At 41.7% G+C, this 18571-nt stretch overlaps 2 protein-coding genes and 1 long non-coding RNA gene across 7 annotated transcripts in view; 1 reads left to right on the top strand and 2 right to left on the bottom strand.

The window, feature by feature from the left end:
• The window catches only part of MPPE1 (metallophosphoesterase 1), a 30298-nt gene that overhangs the window by 11340 nt on the left and 387 nt on the right, over positions 1–18571 (bottom strand). The gene's annotated exons all lie outside the window — the stretch shown is intronic.
• On the bottom strand, positions 1333–8541 carry LOC135308437 (uncharacterized). The gene is made up of 8 exons (XM_064433342.1): positions 8433–8541; positions 7216–7355; positions 6544–6624; positions 4616–4706; positions 3740–3926; positions 2771–2868; positions 2132–2193; positions 1333–1462 (listed from the first exon to the last, which is right to left on the bottom strand). Exons 1-7 carry the CDS (start codon positions 8463–8465, stop codon positions 2188–2190), a joined length of 636 nt encoding a protein of 211 aa, XP_064289412.1. The 5' UTR covers positions 8466–8541; the 3' UTR covers positions 1333–1462; positions 2132–2187.
• LOC135308446 (uncharacterized) lies at positions 8545–17506 on the top strand. 2 transcript variants are annotated; one of them, XR_010368873.1, is made up of 2 exons: positions 8545–8862; positions 10110–17506. It is a non-coding gene; the product is annotated as an uncharacterized LOC135308446 (long non-coding RNA). The 2 variants fall into 2 exon arrangements; XR_010368872.1 differs by having other exon boundaries at positions 8545–8937.

Raw genomic sequence — 18571 nt, 5'->3', positions numbered from 1 at the left:
TGTTACAAACTTTTCTGCACTTATAATTCTCTGTTTTACAAGCTATCCTCGTTATTTGCTTCCATGAGGATTACTGGCAACACAGATTTGCATTGCTCCTCTTTTGCTTCCCTTTCCCATCTCTTGCTCAGAACATTATCCAGCTTTAATTTACAATGAGCCAAGAATGAAACAAGGGAACACAGTGGTCTACAGCCAGAGCAGGCACAAGCAGTTCTGGAGCTTTACCCTATCACTTGGTGAATATGCAACTCTGAACACCGCACACGCTTTGAGGCAAATTTCTTTATTAAATTACAACTGCATAAAACTCCCCTAACAAACCAAGTGGGACACAAGAGTCTTAATCCTACTCCTAGTCCTATCCCTCAGGGTGTCCCTGTACTTTTATGAAGCTAATGAAGCTGTATTAGGTTATAAACAAGCTAAGTCCTTCTACCCTAAGCAGTTCTCACTCAACTCCACCACCACAATGTCACAAAGGCAGAGATCTACACCTTTCAGATTCTGGACTGTAACTATGTTAAATTTCCCTGACATGTCATTACAAACAAGTTGAGATTCAAATCTCCCAAGGTTCTGAAGCTACACTTGTAAATAGGAGTTGTCTCTTTTCAGTCCCTGCTCACCCTCCCTGAAGCCACACATTTCTGCCTGTGGACTGTGACTTTCTGCACCCCCACTTTCCTTTTCAGCTCTTCAAATACCAGAGTTCTTCACATACCTCACTCTTGAATCAAAGAATTCTTCTTCTGATGATGCAAAATGCTCTGAATACACTTTCCAATTCTGAACACTATATCCTTCCTTCATCCACAATTTTTCATTTATTATTTGGATTGAAGAAAAAATTCAAGCAGAGATTTAGTATTTTTCTTTTAAGAAACTCCTCTGCAATAATTTAATTATAGAATTAATTTCTGTTTGCATTAGTGCATCCTTAGTGCTGAAATTCATGCAGACTGACAAATCTACACAGACACTTTGATTTTATGTAGCTTACAGAAAAGGATAAATTGGGAAATTCTGAAAAATAAAACAATTTCATTTTATTACCATACATACCCACAACCAGAATGCATTCTGCAAGTGTGAAAGAGATGTGTTTGAAACTTAGTTGAAGTTATGCAGATCACAGTTTATTTAAAAATATATAAACAAAAAAAAAATCAAGGTCACAAAATACAACATTTCCAAGCACTTGTCATATGGAGATCACATTACTGAATCTATATTATCAAACTGTGGTACCACTTAAGCAATGGTAGGTTTAAATGTTGCAGTAATTATAAAATTATGTAGACACTCTACCTGGCATTAAAATACCCAGTAGTTACAAATGTGCTGTAAAAGGAAGTCCATATATTAGACTGATTTGCTTCAAGCACTTTTCATACTCATTGTTCAGTTTCACAGATTCCTGTACAGCATGTTTTAGATCTTCTACCTCTTCAAAAAAATCCTAGAAAAACCCAAAAATAATCACCTTAACTTTTTTTCAAAGACATTCTCAGCAAGAGCTAGTCAGCAGCTCAGTTATTCCAAGACACTTTCTATATTTTTACCAGTGTATGGCTGAGTTATGCAAACACAGCTATGGTGAGATACAGCAATCAACTACAACCTAAGGTAATAATTTAATAATTTCTGCCCTGAACACACAAACAGAGTTCAAGTTATGTTAGAGGCTGGAATACAGACTAGTAATAGGAAAGATCAGTTTTAAGAAGAGAAAAATATGGATTTACCAGACAGCTACAAAATGACAGTCCAATATGACAAGGGAATAATGCCCCATTCTAATCCTTTGTAAAACAGAAATTGTTGGGAAATCTATGGACAGAAGAGTATAATCACCCAAGACTTCATTTCACCAATCCTTGAATGTTCTAACTACCAAAATAACAATGCATCTACCTATAACCATCTATATTTTACATTCTCCTCCCTGTTCTTGCAGCATTTTTTAAATGAGCAGCTACATACATATAACATACAGCAACTTTAAACTACCTTAAAAAGGAACCACTGATAAAAAGCCACACCCTCAAGTTTATGTATCTCTCTTGCAAGATGAAGCTCTCAACCACACATTGTCCCTGATTCCCAAACACAGGGATCTAGAACTCACCCTGGCTTTATGTTCTGCAAGTTACACATCCAATGAACTACCACCCTCTTTTACTGTCACCCCTGCAATTAATACCATAATGTTATTTAGTTTGGGAGAAAGGACTGCAAGGTAAGAAAAGAGATTCTTTTTTTTTTTTTTTTAAATCCACATTAAAAAAAATCCACAACAACAAAACAAAAAGACTTGAGGAAAAAGCAAAAATCAGTTTAAACAATTTGCTGCTGAAAATAAAACCTTATGTCAGTACATTAAACTGAGTCTTCTATAGTTAGGTAAGAGCTCATAATCTTGTTACATAACTTAAAGAATTACCAAATGTTCACATTTTCAATTTTTACACCTATAGATCTAACAAAAAATTCAAAGCCCCTTCCCTCCCTAAACTTGGAGTTCTGTCAGAGGCATAACTTTGACATGCTTAAGTTCAAGAGAAGATAGTCTTCCTTAGCTGAGTAGCCCTTCAGGACATGAATGTTTCAAGGAGTCACGCATTTCCATCTCTCTCAGAATGCTATACACTGGGTTTTTATCTGTTTTACTTGATAACAACATATGTTCAGCCTAGAGAAGTTTCAGCTGAGGCAGAAAAGTTTTTCAAAAATCACTTACAGTTAAGCTTGTCTTAAAATAAATTACCTTGTCTAATCCAGCTAATTCATTTTTTAGTGCTCTCTTTTCTGCAGACAACTTTCCATTTTCTTTCTTCAGCTTTTTAATCTCCTTCAACAATAGCTCTATATTCAAATGAAAAAATGTAGAGTTCAACCATTACAGTCAAACTCCCCCTCATATGAATCATATTACAGCTAAAGAGCTGCCTACCTTTTGTGATATTAGAAAATTATAGTTCAGCTTTTCAAAGTACCTTTTTCATACAGTGATTTATTCTTAAGAACAGCATATTCCCAAGTACTATGAAAGATATCAGGATCTGCCAGTTGGATAATCTGGATCTGCCAGATTCTTAGATGTGGGATTATTTTACAATCCACAAAACACACATGACATGCTTTGATTATCTTTTTCAGGCTCATGAGAGGGTCACATCAGCCCTTGCTGATACACATTTCCTGAAAATTATGCCTACATTATATGATCTCATCCATCTGTTTTCTATGCTTTGAAGTGGAAGAGGATCACACCTTAAATTCTGCATTTATTTATGAGAGGAAGAATGTACTGAAACCAACACTGTCCAGGGCTGGCCAATGTTTTAATGCTAAAACCAGGTTATTCTGTGACTCAGTGGCTGAAAACCAAAGGCTGGTGCAGCAAACATTATTATTAAGAGATCTGCACAGATACATCTTACTAGAATAAATACCAGCACTAAATGCAGCCACGCACTCCCACCTCTGATTACAACAACAGATCAGTTTCAGAAAAAAAGGGAAAACAGCAAATACTTTATCACAAACAAAGGCAAGGAGGAATCCTAGATTACAAAATGACATTTTTAAACAACCAGTTTTCAAAAATTAAAAAAAAACATTTTAGCTGCTGCTGGTTGAAGGAGAAGAAATAGCCTGGAGTGCCCTCTGGATCAGAAATAAAATGCATTCTCTCTGCTGGGAGAAACATCATCAGAATTAACTGTACCATTACCTAAGTAGCTGCTGCAACAGCCTTCCTTCTCTGCAGAAATGTCCTTGTGAGAAGTTACTCCTCCCTCTGGGGTTTGACTTCGTTTTCTAGAAAGAGCACTAGTTTTCCTAGAAATCTTTTTACATTCCAGTTGCTCAATTCTTTGCCTCTGCTCTTGAAGATTATGCTCTAGCTCATTAATTTTAATCTGTCAAGAAAATCTTTTTTAAATGCATAGAAAAAACGCAGTTCAACTGAACACAATTGGAAACATAACTCAAATGCAAACCTAGCATTTTCAACTGCTGATTTAAAAACTACATTCACCCAAAGGGTCTGAAAGGAAAAAAAAAAACAAGCACAAATGAGGAAATTAGACTGGTCAGCTGCAATGCTCGATCCATGCCTGAAGAGGAAATACCCTCTTGAAGCTTCTAGAACTGCTCCTGGCCACACAACCCACCTTCACTCCAGTTATGATGCCAGACTCTTTGCACAGCAGGGCCACAGACCTTGCTGCCCAAAAGAACGCTCTTTGTCTTCATCTGGTTTGCCTTCTGCTGAACTTCTGAGAAAAATCAGCTCATGAAACATGCAGAAAAACACCAGGGCTGGTGCCAAAGACGTCACAAGGTGCATATACAATTGGAAGGAGGGGTAGGCAGATGAGTAAAGAAAAATCCAAGGGAATGGGAGACATCTTTCTGCTACAGACAGACCAGTGACAGAGTTCACTTTTAAAGGGAACTACAGGCTACCCTCCAGTTTCCCTGTCATGGGAAACTAACTATAAAAAGAACAGCATGGTCTCATTTCACAAATGTAAGAATTACTTTTCAGTCTCCCTAAAAGCTTGTGTTTGGCTCTTTGATACCAGCTCCAACAAATTCTACTTACAGTGAGATTTTTAATTGCTTCGCTTTGCTCCTTGTTTGTTTTGGTTTCTTTAACATAACGCTTCTGTAGCTCATTATACATCTGAAGTAGTCTAAAACAGAAATGCATAAATTGCTGTAGAACATGAGAGATGACAAAATGGCATCATTTATGGTAAAAGTATTAGAGATGCCCCACAGAGATCACTTGGCCTGTAGCTGTGCTGCAGAGACTCGTAACAGAAATATTCAAGATGGCAGTGAATGAAATGTGACTGTCCACACAGAAAAGAGAAAGCACCAGAAAATACCAGCAAAGCAAGTTAAAAGAATGCTCTGTATGGATGCCAAAGAATCCTTTTTACTCAGCCAGACTGAGGATCCCGTTGTTTTTGTCCAGCACACATGGCCACACCCCAATTAAACCTCAGTGCAAATCACTCTTTGAGGGAAGACAACAGCAACAGGAAGCTGGCAGTGACTTTGCAGTGTCACATACAGCATTCCTCTCCCCACCAGTACAACAGGAATAGCAAAAGGACACTTCTAAAGGATTTTTAAAAGTTTGTCCAGCACAAATCAAGAACCATGATGAGGACACATGAGGCAGCTCCCAGCTCTCTGTGTTGCACAAAACATCTCTTTGCTTCCAGGTGTGTGGGTGTGAGGATATGAGTGAATGAAATCTATGTGAAAATGAGTGGGTAAAATAAATGCCAAATAAACAGATTAGGGCTGTTAGCTTTCCCTCTGATATTATTTTGCATCGTGTTCTGCTGTACTAATTTCCCACCATATTTCACAGCATTCAGCCAACATACACAAGGCCCACAATTTAGCTGATGGACACGAGCAGACATTTTTCCTGTTTTTTTAGGAATTACAGTAAGAGCTGCCATTCGTAATAAGTCATGACTGCACACCACAAGCAGGATGAGCAATACTGTAGCATAGCACAGCTTTGTGAAAAAACACACAAACAAATGCTAGGAAAAAAAAGCTAGGTCAGGTTATCTATGCAATGTAACACAAGGCAGGTACAGCACTCAATTCAAAGACTAACTTGGACTTCTTCCACACGAGCACCTAACTAGGAACTCAATTTGAGCCCAGAGCCAGTCACCCAGCCTTCCTTTGTAACTGTGCAGCTTGCAAAGAGACTCCAACACACTATATTGTAAAAAAAAAAAAAAAGAAAATGGGTCTTCTACAGCCACCTAAAGGAAACACTAAAAACAGGGCACTTGGCCAAAGAGCAACAGAGATCTGTGTAAGATCCACACTTATGGAAGCAGACAAAAAGCAGCCTTTGAAGGGGTGAGCAATCAAGAATTTTACAATTTTACAATCAAGTCATAGAGGGACGGAGCAATATTTTACACAGCTTGCCTAGTTGTTAAAATGTTCCAGTATATTTTTTCTTAAGGACAAAATTGTAGCTTTTGCATCAGAAAAGCAGTTACAAGACTTGAATTCTATCACTTATTGGCAAACTACAGTAAGTAGTGGCTCAACTCTAAAATAATTAGACTGAAAAGTAGAACGCTTCTCTAGCTTATTTCAAAACCAGTCTATAAATTTTATATGCACAAAACAATGAGCTGAGAAGGGTTCCACAAAATAAAAGTGAAACCACTAAATTCTAGGTTTAAAAATCTACAAAAAAGATCATATGTGTGCACACAGACACATGAAGGAGGTTCGTAGCTCATTGACTTTTTCTCAATGAACTATTTGAGAAAGAAATCCAGTTTGCTCTTTGCTTGGTGCTATTTTCAAGTTTAACCCAAGATTTTGTAATTATTTTTAAAATGTGAATGATTTCCCATTGTTTCAAAGGCTGAAAGCCACTTGCATAACAGCTTAAAAAAATAAACTGACTTAACCATGAACATTTTCTACACTACAGAGAAGAATAATTCTGTGAAGAAGCAGCTTCCAAGAACTCACCTGACACTGTCACTCTCTAGAACCATATCCTTGCTGTCTCCACCCTTATGCCATAAATGGGTTTCTGTTTGAACCTGAACACTTAATTGAAACAAACACAACAGTTTCATAAAATCATATTTCACCAATTTAATTGAATTACACCAAGCAACTGAAAAAAGCCAAGTTACAGTTTGATTTTATGGGAGAGGTTTCCAGGCAGGATCATAAACACACCACAACTTAAGCCTTGGAAGATTTTTGTGAACTGGTGTGTAAATCCTGGCAAAACACTCTCCAAACCACTAGCACTATAGTTTTTCAGGCCCTTAGGTTCTAAATCTTTTAAACAGCATTGATGCTACTCAACTTTTCTTTACCTTACTACTTTTTGGTGGAAAAATAGTGCAAAAGCCTTTGCAGTTCAATAGAGAGAGCGTACTGGCTCAGCTGGAGTATTACTTTTGATACTAAAACTGTTTCTTTCACTACAATAAATGTTGTATAAGATGCCCCAGATCCTTTGTTCCTCTACAGACCCCCAGCATTTTCCACCCCACCATCCTGTTCACAGATGGCTCTTTAAAATACACAGAGCAGATAATGCCCAGCTCATCTTAAGGTCATGCAAATAAAAGTCCTGAAATGCTGCACTTCTTTTGATGCAAAAGAGAAACGTTTGACAATTCTTACTCTCTGCTTGTGCCACAGACATGCATTAACTGCTGCAGATGCAGTTGTTCTTGGATCTGACCCAGATTCCTTTCTAGATCCTTATTTTTTATGTGTAGTTTTTTCACCTTCTTGACTAACTGCTCATTTTCATCAGTGAGCTGAAAAGGAAGAGAATTGAAAAACAAAAAATCAAGGAACACTTTCAAATCAAATATTAATTAAGCTGATAACGCTTCAAATAAAAAACCTCTCCCAAAAACTTTACTACATTTTTCCTAAACCAAAGAAGCATCTAAAAGGAAAATGGCAGGAATAAAAACTGGCTTCAAATTTTATGAAGATTTGACTACAACAAAGCTTCTTTAACAGGTATCTATTAAAGGTGTCCAATATAACTTCATCATTCATTAAGGAACGTAGGGAATTGGTTTTGCATTGAAAATTAATGACAAAGGGACTAAGCACCCAAGCTAAACTATCAACAGCAGCTCTGCAACTAAGCTGGTGTTTATTTTTGATTTAACCTCAAGAGAGACAGAAAGGCAGCCACGATGGCAGAACTTCTTGCATGCATGCCTACTGGACTTTGCCCAGGAGTATGCAGCCATACATATATATATATATATATATATATATATATATATATGAGAGATAGTATGGTAATTTGAGGCAATATATAGCCACATGCATCTTGTGTATACAATTATATGTGTGTATATATATTAATTAATGTATATATAACATATACATATATATAGTGCATATATAAAGCTATATATGGCAATATATTTTACATACGTAATACATATAACTATTTATAGTTATATATAACCTATATAACTACAGGGTATGCATATATATAGCATTTATATGTACATATATTAATTAATGCATATATAATATATAAAGCTATATATAAGGCAATATATTATACACACATAATACATGTAGCTGCATTTATAGTTACATATATAACATATATAACTATAGGGTATGCATATATATAGCATTTATGTGTGTATATATATGTATGTATGTGCATATATAAAATTAGTATTTACATACATATATATATATATTTATATATATATGAGTGTATTGCTCTATTCTACAGGGTACTGATTACACCCGAGGCCCTGGGGACCCGAGCCCCGCTGCGCTCTCAGCCTGAGCTCGGCGCCGAAGGCAAACCCGGCCCAGCTCCTGGGGCTCCCGGCAGCCGGGGCCGCACTCACTTGGAGGCACCTGTGTACGACGGGCAGCGCCATGGCGAGCCGGGACAGGCCGGGACAGGCCGCCGGAGGAAGCCGGGATGGGCGGGATGAGCCCCGGGATAGGCCGGGACGGGCCGCGAGCAGGGACGTCAGAGCCGAGCGACCGCCGGGCGCGGCACCGCCGCCCTCCGTGCGGGCCGGAGCGCAGCTTTGCCTGGCCCGGGGCGGCCGGGCCTGCTCCGGCACCGGCTGCGGCCGGCGGGGAAGCGCCCCCGTCCATTTTCCATTGTCATTCTCAGGATGGCCTGCGCAGGGCCAGGAGCTGGGCTCGATGGTCCTGCTGGGGCCCTTCCATCTCAGCGGCACCGACCGGGGGATATTGGGAACTCTGCGGCCGCAGACGGCACGGCTACACCAAGACAGGCCAAGTGAGGGATCTCTGCAAAAGCAGGTTCTGCATCTCCCCCCATCACAAGCGGAGGCTGTCCCAGTGGCATCCCCCCGGCAGGAGACAGCAGCGTGCCTGGTAATGCTGCTGTCCCCCGGGAGCAGGGGCTGTGTCCTTGGTGCTGGTGGTGCCTGCTGTTGCTGCTACTTGCTGGGCCTTGCCTTTTGTGTATCAATATTTAAAGGGAGGGTGCCCAAGAGGATGGAGCCAAGCTCTTCTCAGTGGTGCCAAGCAATAGGACAAGAGGCAATGGGCACAAACTGACCTGCAGGAAGTTCCAGTAGGATATGAGGAAGAACTGTACTGTGGGGTGACCACAGACTGGAACACGGTTACCCAGGGAGATGTGGAGCCTCCCTCACAGGAGATATTCGAGAACCATCTGGACACAATCCTGTCCATGTGCTCTGGAATGGCCCTGCTTGAGCAGGGAGGTTGGAGCAGATGATCCACTGTGGGACCTTCCAACCTGACCCAGTCTGTGATTCTGTGATTTGGGTCTTTATTTTTCTGGTATTTTTGGCAGACCAGGCTGCAGGGCACACAGGCAGGACAGAAGCATTCCACCCTCAGGACTGGACCTTACAGACACCATACCAGCAGCAGTCAGTCACCAGCCACAGGAAGAGCAGCTATCACAGCAAGACTGACCCAAAGCAGTGGTTATTGTCTGCTGGTCTTCCAAGCCTTTGTTGGTGGCAGTTTAAAACCTTTCCTGTTCCTCTCTCATTCACTAGGTCTCAAATCTAGGTCTTGTTCTCTGCATCTCCTGTCTTTGTACAAAATCTTGCCTCACTCATTGCTTAAAGCATATCACATTTCCTTCTTCTTTTTTTTCTGGGTTTTTTTGTATGAAATGTTGCCAGATGCCACCTGCCCCTCCATCTTAACCATGTAGCCCACCTGACTGCAGTGCCTGACGAATTTTGAATAGAACCAATCACAAAATCACAGAACACTAGGGGTTGGAAGGGACCTTTGAAGATCATCTAGTCCCAAACCTGCTGCCCTGTGCAGGGATACCTCCCACCAGACCAGGTTGCTCAGAGCCCTATCCAACCTGGTTTGAACACCAGCCAGGGCTGGGGCGTCCACAACCTCCCTGGATAATCTGTTCCAGTGCCTCACCACCCTCACAGTAAAGAACTTCTTCCTAATATCCAGCCTAAATTTCCCCTTTCCATTTGGACTCTACTCCTTGTCCTATCACTACCGTTCCTGACAAAGAGTCCCTCTCTGGCTTTCTGTAGGCCCCCTGGATACTGTCAGGTTCCTGTGAGGCCTGAAGAGCCCCATCTTTCTCAGCCTGCTGTGCCTAGGAAGAGGGTGTGGACATGACAGGAGCTGATCACTGCCTGCTTGTGAGTTGACAGTTCATGGAAAACACGTCAGGAGACAGGTCAGGTTGGGCTGCAGGCAGGAACTGGAACTGTCATCAGATTAAGGGAAGTGTCACACACCTCTGGCTCCAGGGCACAACCTGGCATCTCTCCTCCTCCACTCTCAACCCAGTCACCCATCCAGTCAACTTCTTGACCTTCACACAGGGGTCACAGTGAAAGGTGAATCTTTGTCTATACTCAGCTCAGGCTTCGCTGTGCTGAGCTGAATGTTCACAAGATCCCAGCTCTGAGGCTGTGAGCAACCTGAGAGTCCATGTGGGGGAAGGACTTGCCTGTGGTGTTACCTGCTGCCAGGAATCCAGCCTGTGACAATTCACCTTGACTCCAATTGCCTGGCGTCAAAATTGCTACTTCAATCATCAACTAACACGGAATGAATGAGCAATGGACAGTTCATGCGAGGTCACTTCTTGGTAAAAGGACAGCTGGATGTAACCAGCTACAGTAGCAGCAAGGAAAAAATAAACTTGGGAGGGATGGTACCAGCCAGCAATGCCATGGTGCTGTAGGGAAAGGGAAATCCCATTTTCAGATGAAGTAGCAATACCGTGAGATGCAGTTACTCAGTTTTATTCTGGTTTATCCAACACAAACAACATCTCAGGTGAGGAGACTGTAAAACAGGAATAAAAAATACATACAGAAGAAAATACAGCATATCAGGAGGTGTTGAAATCAGAATCATTTAAATTGACTTTGGTTATTGTGAAGGACAGTAGAAATTATTTCCTGTGTCTTCCAGAGGAGAATGAGCACAGATGAAGTTACTAACAGAGTAGACATCTCTCACCCCTTCAACTTGACAAGAGGGAAAATTTCTTGATATCAAAGAGAAAAATTCATGTAGCTCTTCCTCACTATACATTTGAATATACACATCAGAGAATGATCTGACTGAGTACAGGTACACCTAATATGCACAGCACAGTGACACAGAGCAAGTAGACAAAAAGTCCTTTCCAGGCCACCATTTCAATTAATCTATGTTATTGATTTAGAAGAAAACACTGATAAAATAGAGATTCTGAATTTTCACAAAACTTTGTAAAATTACTTCAGAAATAATTCTTCCAGTGACAAAGAGAAGTTGAAGTGTAGAGTGCAGTGGAGAGAGATCAGCACAGTGGAATCCAGTGTATCCTGCATACCAGTATCTCACTGTAGGCAGTATAAGTAGAATAACAGTTGTTTCCTCAATACTGGGAATGTCAGTAGTCATAATCACTTCATACCATAAAATACAAGACCACTTGGATATCAAGGAATAATACTGTACAAAGTATGTTCAAGGCTCAATAGGAGTTAACATTCCTGTGGTACCCAGGTGTTTGCTTTTGGTTTGGGGTTCAGGGTTTTTCAAATACTGCGGGTGTAGAAGTAAAACAGAAAGCCCAGATGGATTAATTCAGGGTTTCTGCAGAAAGAAGAGTAGGCATAGAAAAGGCAGCACTAGGCAGCACTCAGAGAACAACTTAGGTCAGAAATAGCAGAGAAAACAAGTTCATGATGAATCTTGGGTCACTTGAAAGGCTGAGGGAGCTGGGCCTGTTCAGCTTTGAGGAGAGAGGACCCCACCAATGTGTATGAATATTTAAAGCAGGGGTATCCGGAATATTCTCAGTGGTGCCAAGCAGTAGGACAAGAGGCCATGGCAGAAACTGATGCATAGGAAATTCCAGTTGGATATGAGGAAAAACTTTATTGTGTGGGTGACTGTGGACTGGAACAGATTGCCCAGAGTGGTTGTGGAGTCTCTCTCACTGGAGATATTAATGAACTATCTGCACACAAGCCTGTGCAATGTGCTCTGGGATGACCCTGGCTGAGCAGGGAGGTTGGACCAGATGACCCACTGTGATCCCTTCCAACCTGATCCCTTCTATTGTGTGAAACCTGCAGACCCAGTCTGCCCAGCTCCTCTAGAAACACAACCAGTTCTGGGCACACTGCTGCTCTCCTGCTTACCCGGGAGTTGACAGTGCAGCTGTGCACAGTCACAAGACCCAAGTGTTTTCAAAACTCAAAAACTTACCAGTAGAACCCAAAAACTTGGGAAATAGACCAACAGAGCTAAAAGGGAAACATGAGTTCCTGATTCTGACCTAGAAAGTGAGCCATGCAGCCCCCTTCTTTCCCAGTTTTCCATGCCTGGCAGGGGAATGGAAGACAGATGGAGGAAGCAGACAACAGCCAGGTTTCTCAACTATGCAGCTAGACCCGTAACGACTATGTGTAAGATGCAGATTTTGTCAAACAAGCACTGATCCATCCAAAGGACACCAAAAAATTCCTACTTGTATCTTGAAACTCTTGGGAAAAGCTACAGCTGAAGCTCTTGTTGGTTAAATCATGCACATTATGATCAAACATCTTCAAAATCACCATTGAAGCTCCACTTCAAAATGAGCATCCATTCTTCCAAATTAAAGATACTCAATCAATTTGTAAAATTGGTCAAAGGCTGGTGTGTAGCACTGGACATCAGATTTTGAGAATCAAAAAGCTAATATTAGCCTCTGTGTGTACAAAATACTCCATTGTTTACACAAATGATAAAAGACTGATATGTACTTGATTAGGAAATGTTAATTTTCCAAAGATCCTAACAATAGATTACTTTTAAAAATCTTCTCAGTGGTAGTGAATGTATGATATGTCACTAAGATACATTCCATTCCACTGTAAACAATGATAGCAGATACATTTCCTTACACTATTATTCAGCTCATTTGTTGAACACAATCTTTCTTCCTCCCATTTTTGCTTTAATGTAGTTTGGTATGAACAAAGACACATTTCATGCTGGCTCACACAAATGAAAACGCCATTGATTACAGTGGTGCTGAGCCTCCTGCTTGCTGCCAAACAGCAAGAATGTGACCCATTTCACCCTTTTTCACCTCCATGTGCACCAAAGTCATTGATTTGTCAGAAAATATATAAGCATGGGATTATACAACTCTACAATATGATGCAATCCTACAGTAACTCCCAAGTGTAGCCTTTTTCTACATGAATTAAAAGTGAATATGTGTCCTTTCAACCCCCAGAGAGAGCTACCATTCTCATCTGATTTTCCAGGAATGAAAGTTTTCCTATGAAAATCTACATGCCTTTGTAAATCATGTACAAAAGTCACCTGCCTGCCCCAAATGAATCTCTTTTATTCCATCCACCTGCTGTGTCACCAGTGACTTCTTCCCGAGTTCCTCTCAGGCTGGAAGATGGCAGGACTAAACGTGATTTCTCTGCCTGGTGTTCTGTGGCACAATCAGGGCTGCCAGTCTCACAGCCAAATGCCAGTCAAAAATCATGGAACATCCTTGAACAAAATGGCCAACATGGGAAAAAGGCCCTTTCCCCATCTTGTTTAGATCTTTGGTCACAGAGTAATAATCCCATTTGTGTTCAGGAACCTACTCTGAAACAGGGAGGAACAGTCTGGCTTTCCCAAGCCTCACAACAACCACTTTGGCTAAAAGGAAAAGTTCAGAGTTCAGTTCACGAACATTTCCTCCATATCAAGAGAAAAAGCACCAGGACATGATTGGATTAAAGGTCACCATTTACAGAACTGGAAACAAAAAAATACTTTCTCATAATATATAAGAAAGTCAATATAATCTTAAAGCCTACAAAACCAGAGGCAATATTTATTAAACCAAATCAGGCTACAGACATCCCTGTCACAGCACACTGACAGAAGTTCTGTATCCCCTTCAGTGACAGAAACATCAAGTTATAATACTAGAATGTTTTCAGTGGATAATGTTCCGTGTTCTGAGTGGATCAAAATACAACACTGGCATGCATGTGGCAGTCTGCTGCTTCTCCCTTCAAGGCCAGGGAAAAATACCTTTTTATTTTACACCCACAAATATGGTCTAGGGAAAAGAGCAACAGCTTGGGACTGTATGACCTTGTCACAGAACCCCCAACAGAAAAGAGAAACATCTCTGACTGTAGAATCAAAGGCACTCACACCTCAGGAAAGTTCTTACAGCTATACCTCCTGGAAAGGAAAATTTCCCAGGATGACAGAGCCAGTCTGAAAACTCCAGAAAAAACTGAAGGATGTCATTTTACCAGTAGAGCTATCTGTCAGACCTTGAAGTGAAAAAAAATTTCCTTGTTATAACCCACCCCCAGGGTAGGTCTAAAGGGAGAGCCTTGCACTGCATGTTTAAGACAGTTTTTTAGTCTATGCCAGGAGGGAAAATGTGGACTGTGTCTAAGCAGTGATCCCTGAGCCTTCTGGACATAGAGAAGAAAGATGGTCTGAGTATGGCTCTGCATGATAGAAAGGGAACACAACAAATATCTCATACACCACTCAGTGCATTAATCAAGCATTATGCCATAAATAACTCATTAGCAAGCATTATGAAAAACAGTGCCAGTGTTAGGAATTCCTGATTGTCTCTGAAGGAGCAGAAGTGGGATCAGCACAGCTCTTCTGGGGAGTCCAGCAAGAAGAAAGAGCATCTCCTTACGATCTAACTTCCTTTCTTGTAGGCAAAAGGAAAATCTGGGCCAAACAGCCTCTTTTATCAGGTATAAAATCTCCCATTGCAACATTAGGATTACATAAAACTACAACATTGTAGCAGTGTGCACAAACAAAAAGCTGCTCATCTGTGTTACCACCTAAAGGCAGGCTCAAACTACATGCGTTGTGAGATTCCTGATAATAGCTCTGGGGAGAAGGGCTAGAGATGGTAAACAACAATTTTATATGACTAATCCAATATAATCCTATGCTGGGTAAAAAATCCATCTGCATGGATTCCCACTGAAGTGCACTTTAATAACAGTGCAGCAAGCCTCTGGCTGTCACACTGAGGAAACGCTCGTTCGCATTCGGGCTAATAATTGCAAAAGATTTCTTCCTTTTTCTTTTTTTTTTTCACCCCTTTGTTTTTATTAAAGCTGTTATACACTTGTCCTCCCATTTTATTCCCTGTTAAGAGATTATCCATCCGACCCACGAAGTGACAAAGATCCATCAAATCCGTGAAGCGACAAAGATGCACACCGGAAGGCATCTGAGGATTCCATGTCGACGGCCGGGTAGCTACAGCGAGGTCACCCTCTCTCTGCAAAGCTACAACCCTTTTCATTACATCACCGCAGCCTGCAGTTACTGTAGAGAATGGCAAGCTGTCTGCTGAGGCAGAATCAAACCAATTCCAGCTGCGCAGCTTCCGCACCGAGTGACCCCGGGATTTGCTCCCAGCAGACGGCGGGGGGGACCCGGACGCACCCTGTGTGGCACAGAGCGGGAGCGACGGACGCTGCGCAGCGGCTCAGGGCAGCAAGGCAAGGACACTGCCACCCCCAGCTGGCCACACCTACGCCAATTAGGGCTTCACACCCCGGCAGAGAAGGAAATCCGTGACTAGGCTCTCTGTTCTCCTCTGAGGTCAGAGAGAAGAGGTTTTCCCCTCCACTGGGCATTCATTGTCTCGGGGAAGGAAGTCTGACATTCACACAAATCTGCCTGGGGCTCAGGAGGATTGAGGCAGACAAAGCACCCGAGAAACACTTGTATTTCAGGTTCATCAGGATGGGCCTATTCCAAAGGGACGAGATTAAACACGTGGCGTGTGTGTAGGTTACAAAAGGCATGTGAGAGGAACTGGCTAGTGTTTGGGGTTATGAAAGATCAGAGGTTATGAAAGACCTCGGCAGTTATGAAAGATGAGCCAAGAGTCTGATCCAGCAAGGCGGAGAGCAGCCTCAACCAGCTCGAGGTGAATGGACAGTCACAATGAGCCAGCAGCTCACATGAGGAAGCTCACACTGCCTCGGCAGGTCTAGGCTAAGGAAGGTTTGAAAAAATAATGGACTAGGAGAATGAGAAAGGGAAATATTATCATTTAAAGGCCTTACAGGCAGTTGTAATTTTTGGCAAAGTATTTTGGAAGGTCTTAAAATACTAGCTGCAGTTAATGATTTTCTAAGTATTCTTTACTGGCCTTCTAGTTCTGTTTTAAATCTACCTGCACAAGCCACATAGCTGCAGTGAATCTGTAAAAAACAAGGGCTCATTCAGATATTTTGGCCTCTAAAGTTCAGCCTCTGGTAACCCTATTATCACTATTCTACCACCAGAATGAAGAGAAGGTTGGGGAAATTCTACTGTTCAAATGCTTTTTTCCAGACGTCACTTAGAAAGAGGACGTACTCCTGCTAAGAAAAATGTTGAGGAGAGCACCTCCCCTTCTTTGTAACTACTTCTCTGTGATGTTGTAACTTTCTGTAGACACCTTCAGTTACTTGTGTATTCTGCCTGCTGCACTGTAATTCACACTGCCTGCTTTTAAAACACGCCTTAAACAGCCTTCCAAATGCCCCTGTGGCAGTCTAATAACAACACATCTGCAGGCATTGAGGCAGACCCGATGCATAGGGGAAGAAACCATCTGCACTACATCAGAATAGGATCTAGTCTGTTTCAACAATAGATATAGAGTTTTATTGTTGGTAAATTCAAACTAAAACTTTGTAGTTCAAGGTAAAACAAAGGCAACTTTGTTTCTGAACAAAGTGTGTGTTTAAAAAACACCTTCTGTGTTTTTTTCAAGGAAAAACACAGGAAACATTTCTTATCATGGTCTGAGATGCTTCCTAGAATGCAAAGCCACGTTTAACTGTACATTTTCTTTTTCACCAAAGTTAAAGCTGTCTATACTACATCTCAGCAGTCCATGAATCTCACCAGAAATACATTTACCCATCTGGCCCTGCACAGAGACTCTCTAGGGAAGGTCCTGAACATGCCTCATGCCATGGCAGCGATAAGAAGCACAGATTTCCAGAACCTAGAGGAAACTCAGATTAAAGAAGGATCCAGATCATTTCTGTTCTACACTAGTTCAAGTTATACTGCATGTTTGTAGGATTATTGCACTTATGGAAACTAATCTAACATAAGAATGACACAAATATGCATTTGGGGGAAACAAGTCACTTGGACCAATCAGTCAGCAGAAAAATTGACAAACATTTGGTGAGGACTTATTCAACAAAATTTCATCATTTCATGCTTCAACCATACTGTTACACTTTGTGTAGCAGCTAATTCACCTTCTCAGAGTTTGTTACCATTTTTTTTATTATTCAAAATGGAGACTAAAAAAATATTTCGTTAAGTAGAAAGACAGCCTTGCTGTCTTTGTAGCATCCAGTGCCAGGGTGCAGCTCAGAAATTTAAAGAATAAAGTTGAATTCTTGTGCTATAATCCAAGAAGTTCAGTCTCTTGCTTTAGAAGAAAAAGGTCCAAGTGCTTAATTTTAAAAAGTGTCTGTTATTTTTGTGAACTGCCTAGAGAAGAATGTCCCTCTCATCCCAAAGTCATCTGTGTCCTACAAGATAAACATCAAAAGAAAATAGATCTAGATTTAGGGTCTGTTACATTAAGTAGAATACCCATGTCAATTTAATTTGGCCTAGCCTCTAGGACATTAATTAATTTTTTGCTCAGAGATAGTAAATAGGGGTGTTATGCAATTTTCTCCATGCAAATGTGTTCACTACTAAAACATCTCTATTCTAGCCCTGAAAATGAAACTCTCAACCACAAAGCAGGTGCTGAAAGACAATAACAAATTTCATTCACTCTATGTACCTAATGCCTCTTCCAAAAAGCTGTGCTGATGGACTCAGTCCCTGGGCTCTCTTTTTTCCCATTCAATGCCAAGTGCGCATCAGAACAAGTCATTTGGAAAAGCCTCACTCTGACAGATATAGTGCGTGCTCCCAACACTCACTCGGTGTTTTAAGCACAACAGTCTGGCTGCTCTATTGCATAAGCACGCATTCATCGTGGGCTGCCCTCCTTCTAAGAGGCGGATCCAGAATCGCTCAGCTCTGCTCCCTGCTCTGCCGGCATGGCAATTTGGCTTATACGGATTCTGGAACAGCGGGTTCTGAATTCTCTCTTCTCATCCTTGACAAATGCGAAATGACACACGAAGACAAGGGAGAAATAGAAAGGGCCACGTACTTCTTACCACACACTTGAACTCCCAAGCACTAACAAAGCTGAACTCCCGAGGCCGCTTTTCCCACACTTTTTCCCTTTCCTTCCGCATATGGCCAATGCCAGCCGCCAGCTTTTCCCCCAAAGCCCCGGGAACGCCGGCACCGGGCCCTCGTTCCGCGAGCTGGCTCTGGGGACACGGGGGCAGCGGAGCCCGGAGGGGCCGCTCGGCCTGGGAGCGCGGCTGCTCCTCCTTCTCCCGGGGGAAACAGGAGCGCCCCAGCCCCAGCCCCATCTCCAGCCCCATCTCCATCTCCAGCCCCA

The sequence above is a fragment of the Passer domesticus genome, chromosome 1 (genome assembly GCF_036417665.1).
Source record: "Passer domesticus isolate bPasDom1 chromosome 1, bPasDom1.hap1, whole genome shotgun sequence".
Classification (NCBI taxonomy): Eukaryota; Metazoa; Chordata; class Aves; order Passeriformes; family Passeridae; genus Passer; species Passer domesticus.
The sequence above is the reverse complement of the archived record's forward strand: the minus strand, read 5'-3'. Positions and strand labels throughout refer to the sequence as shown.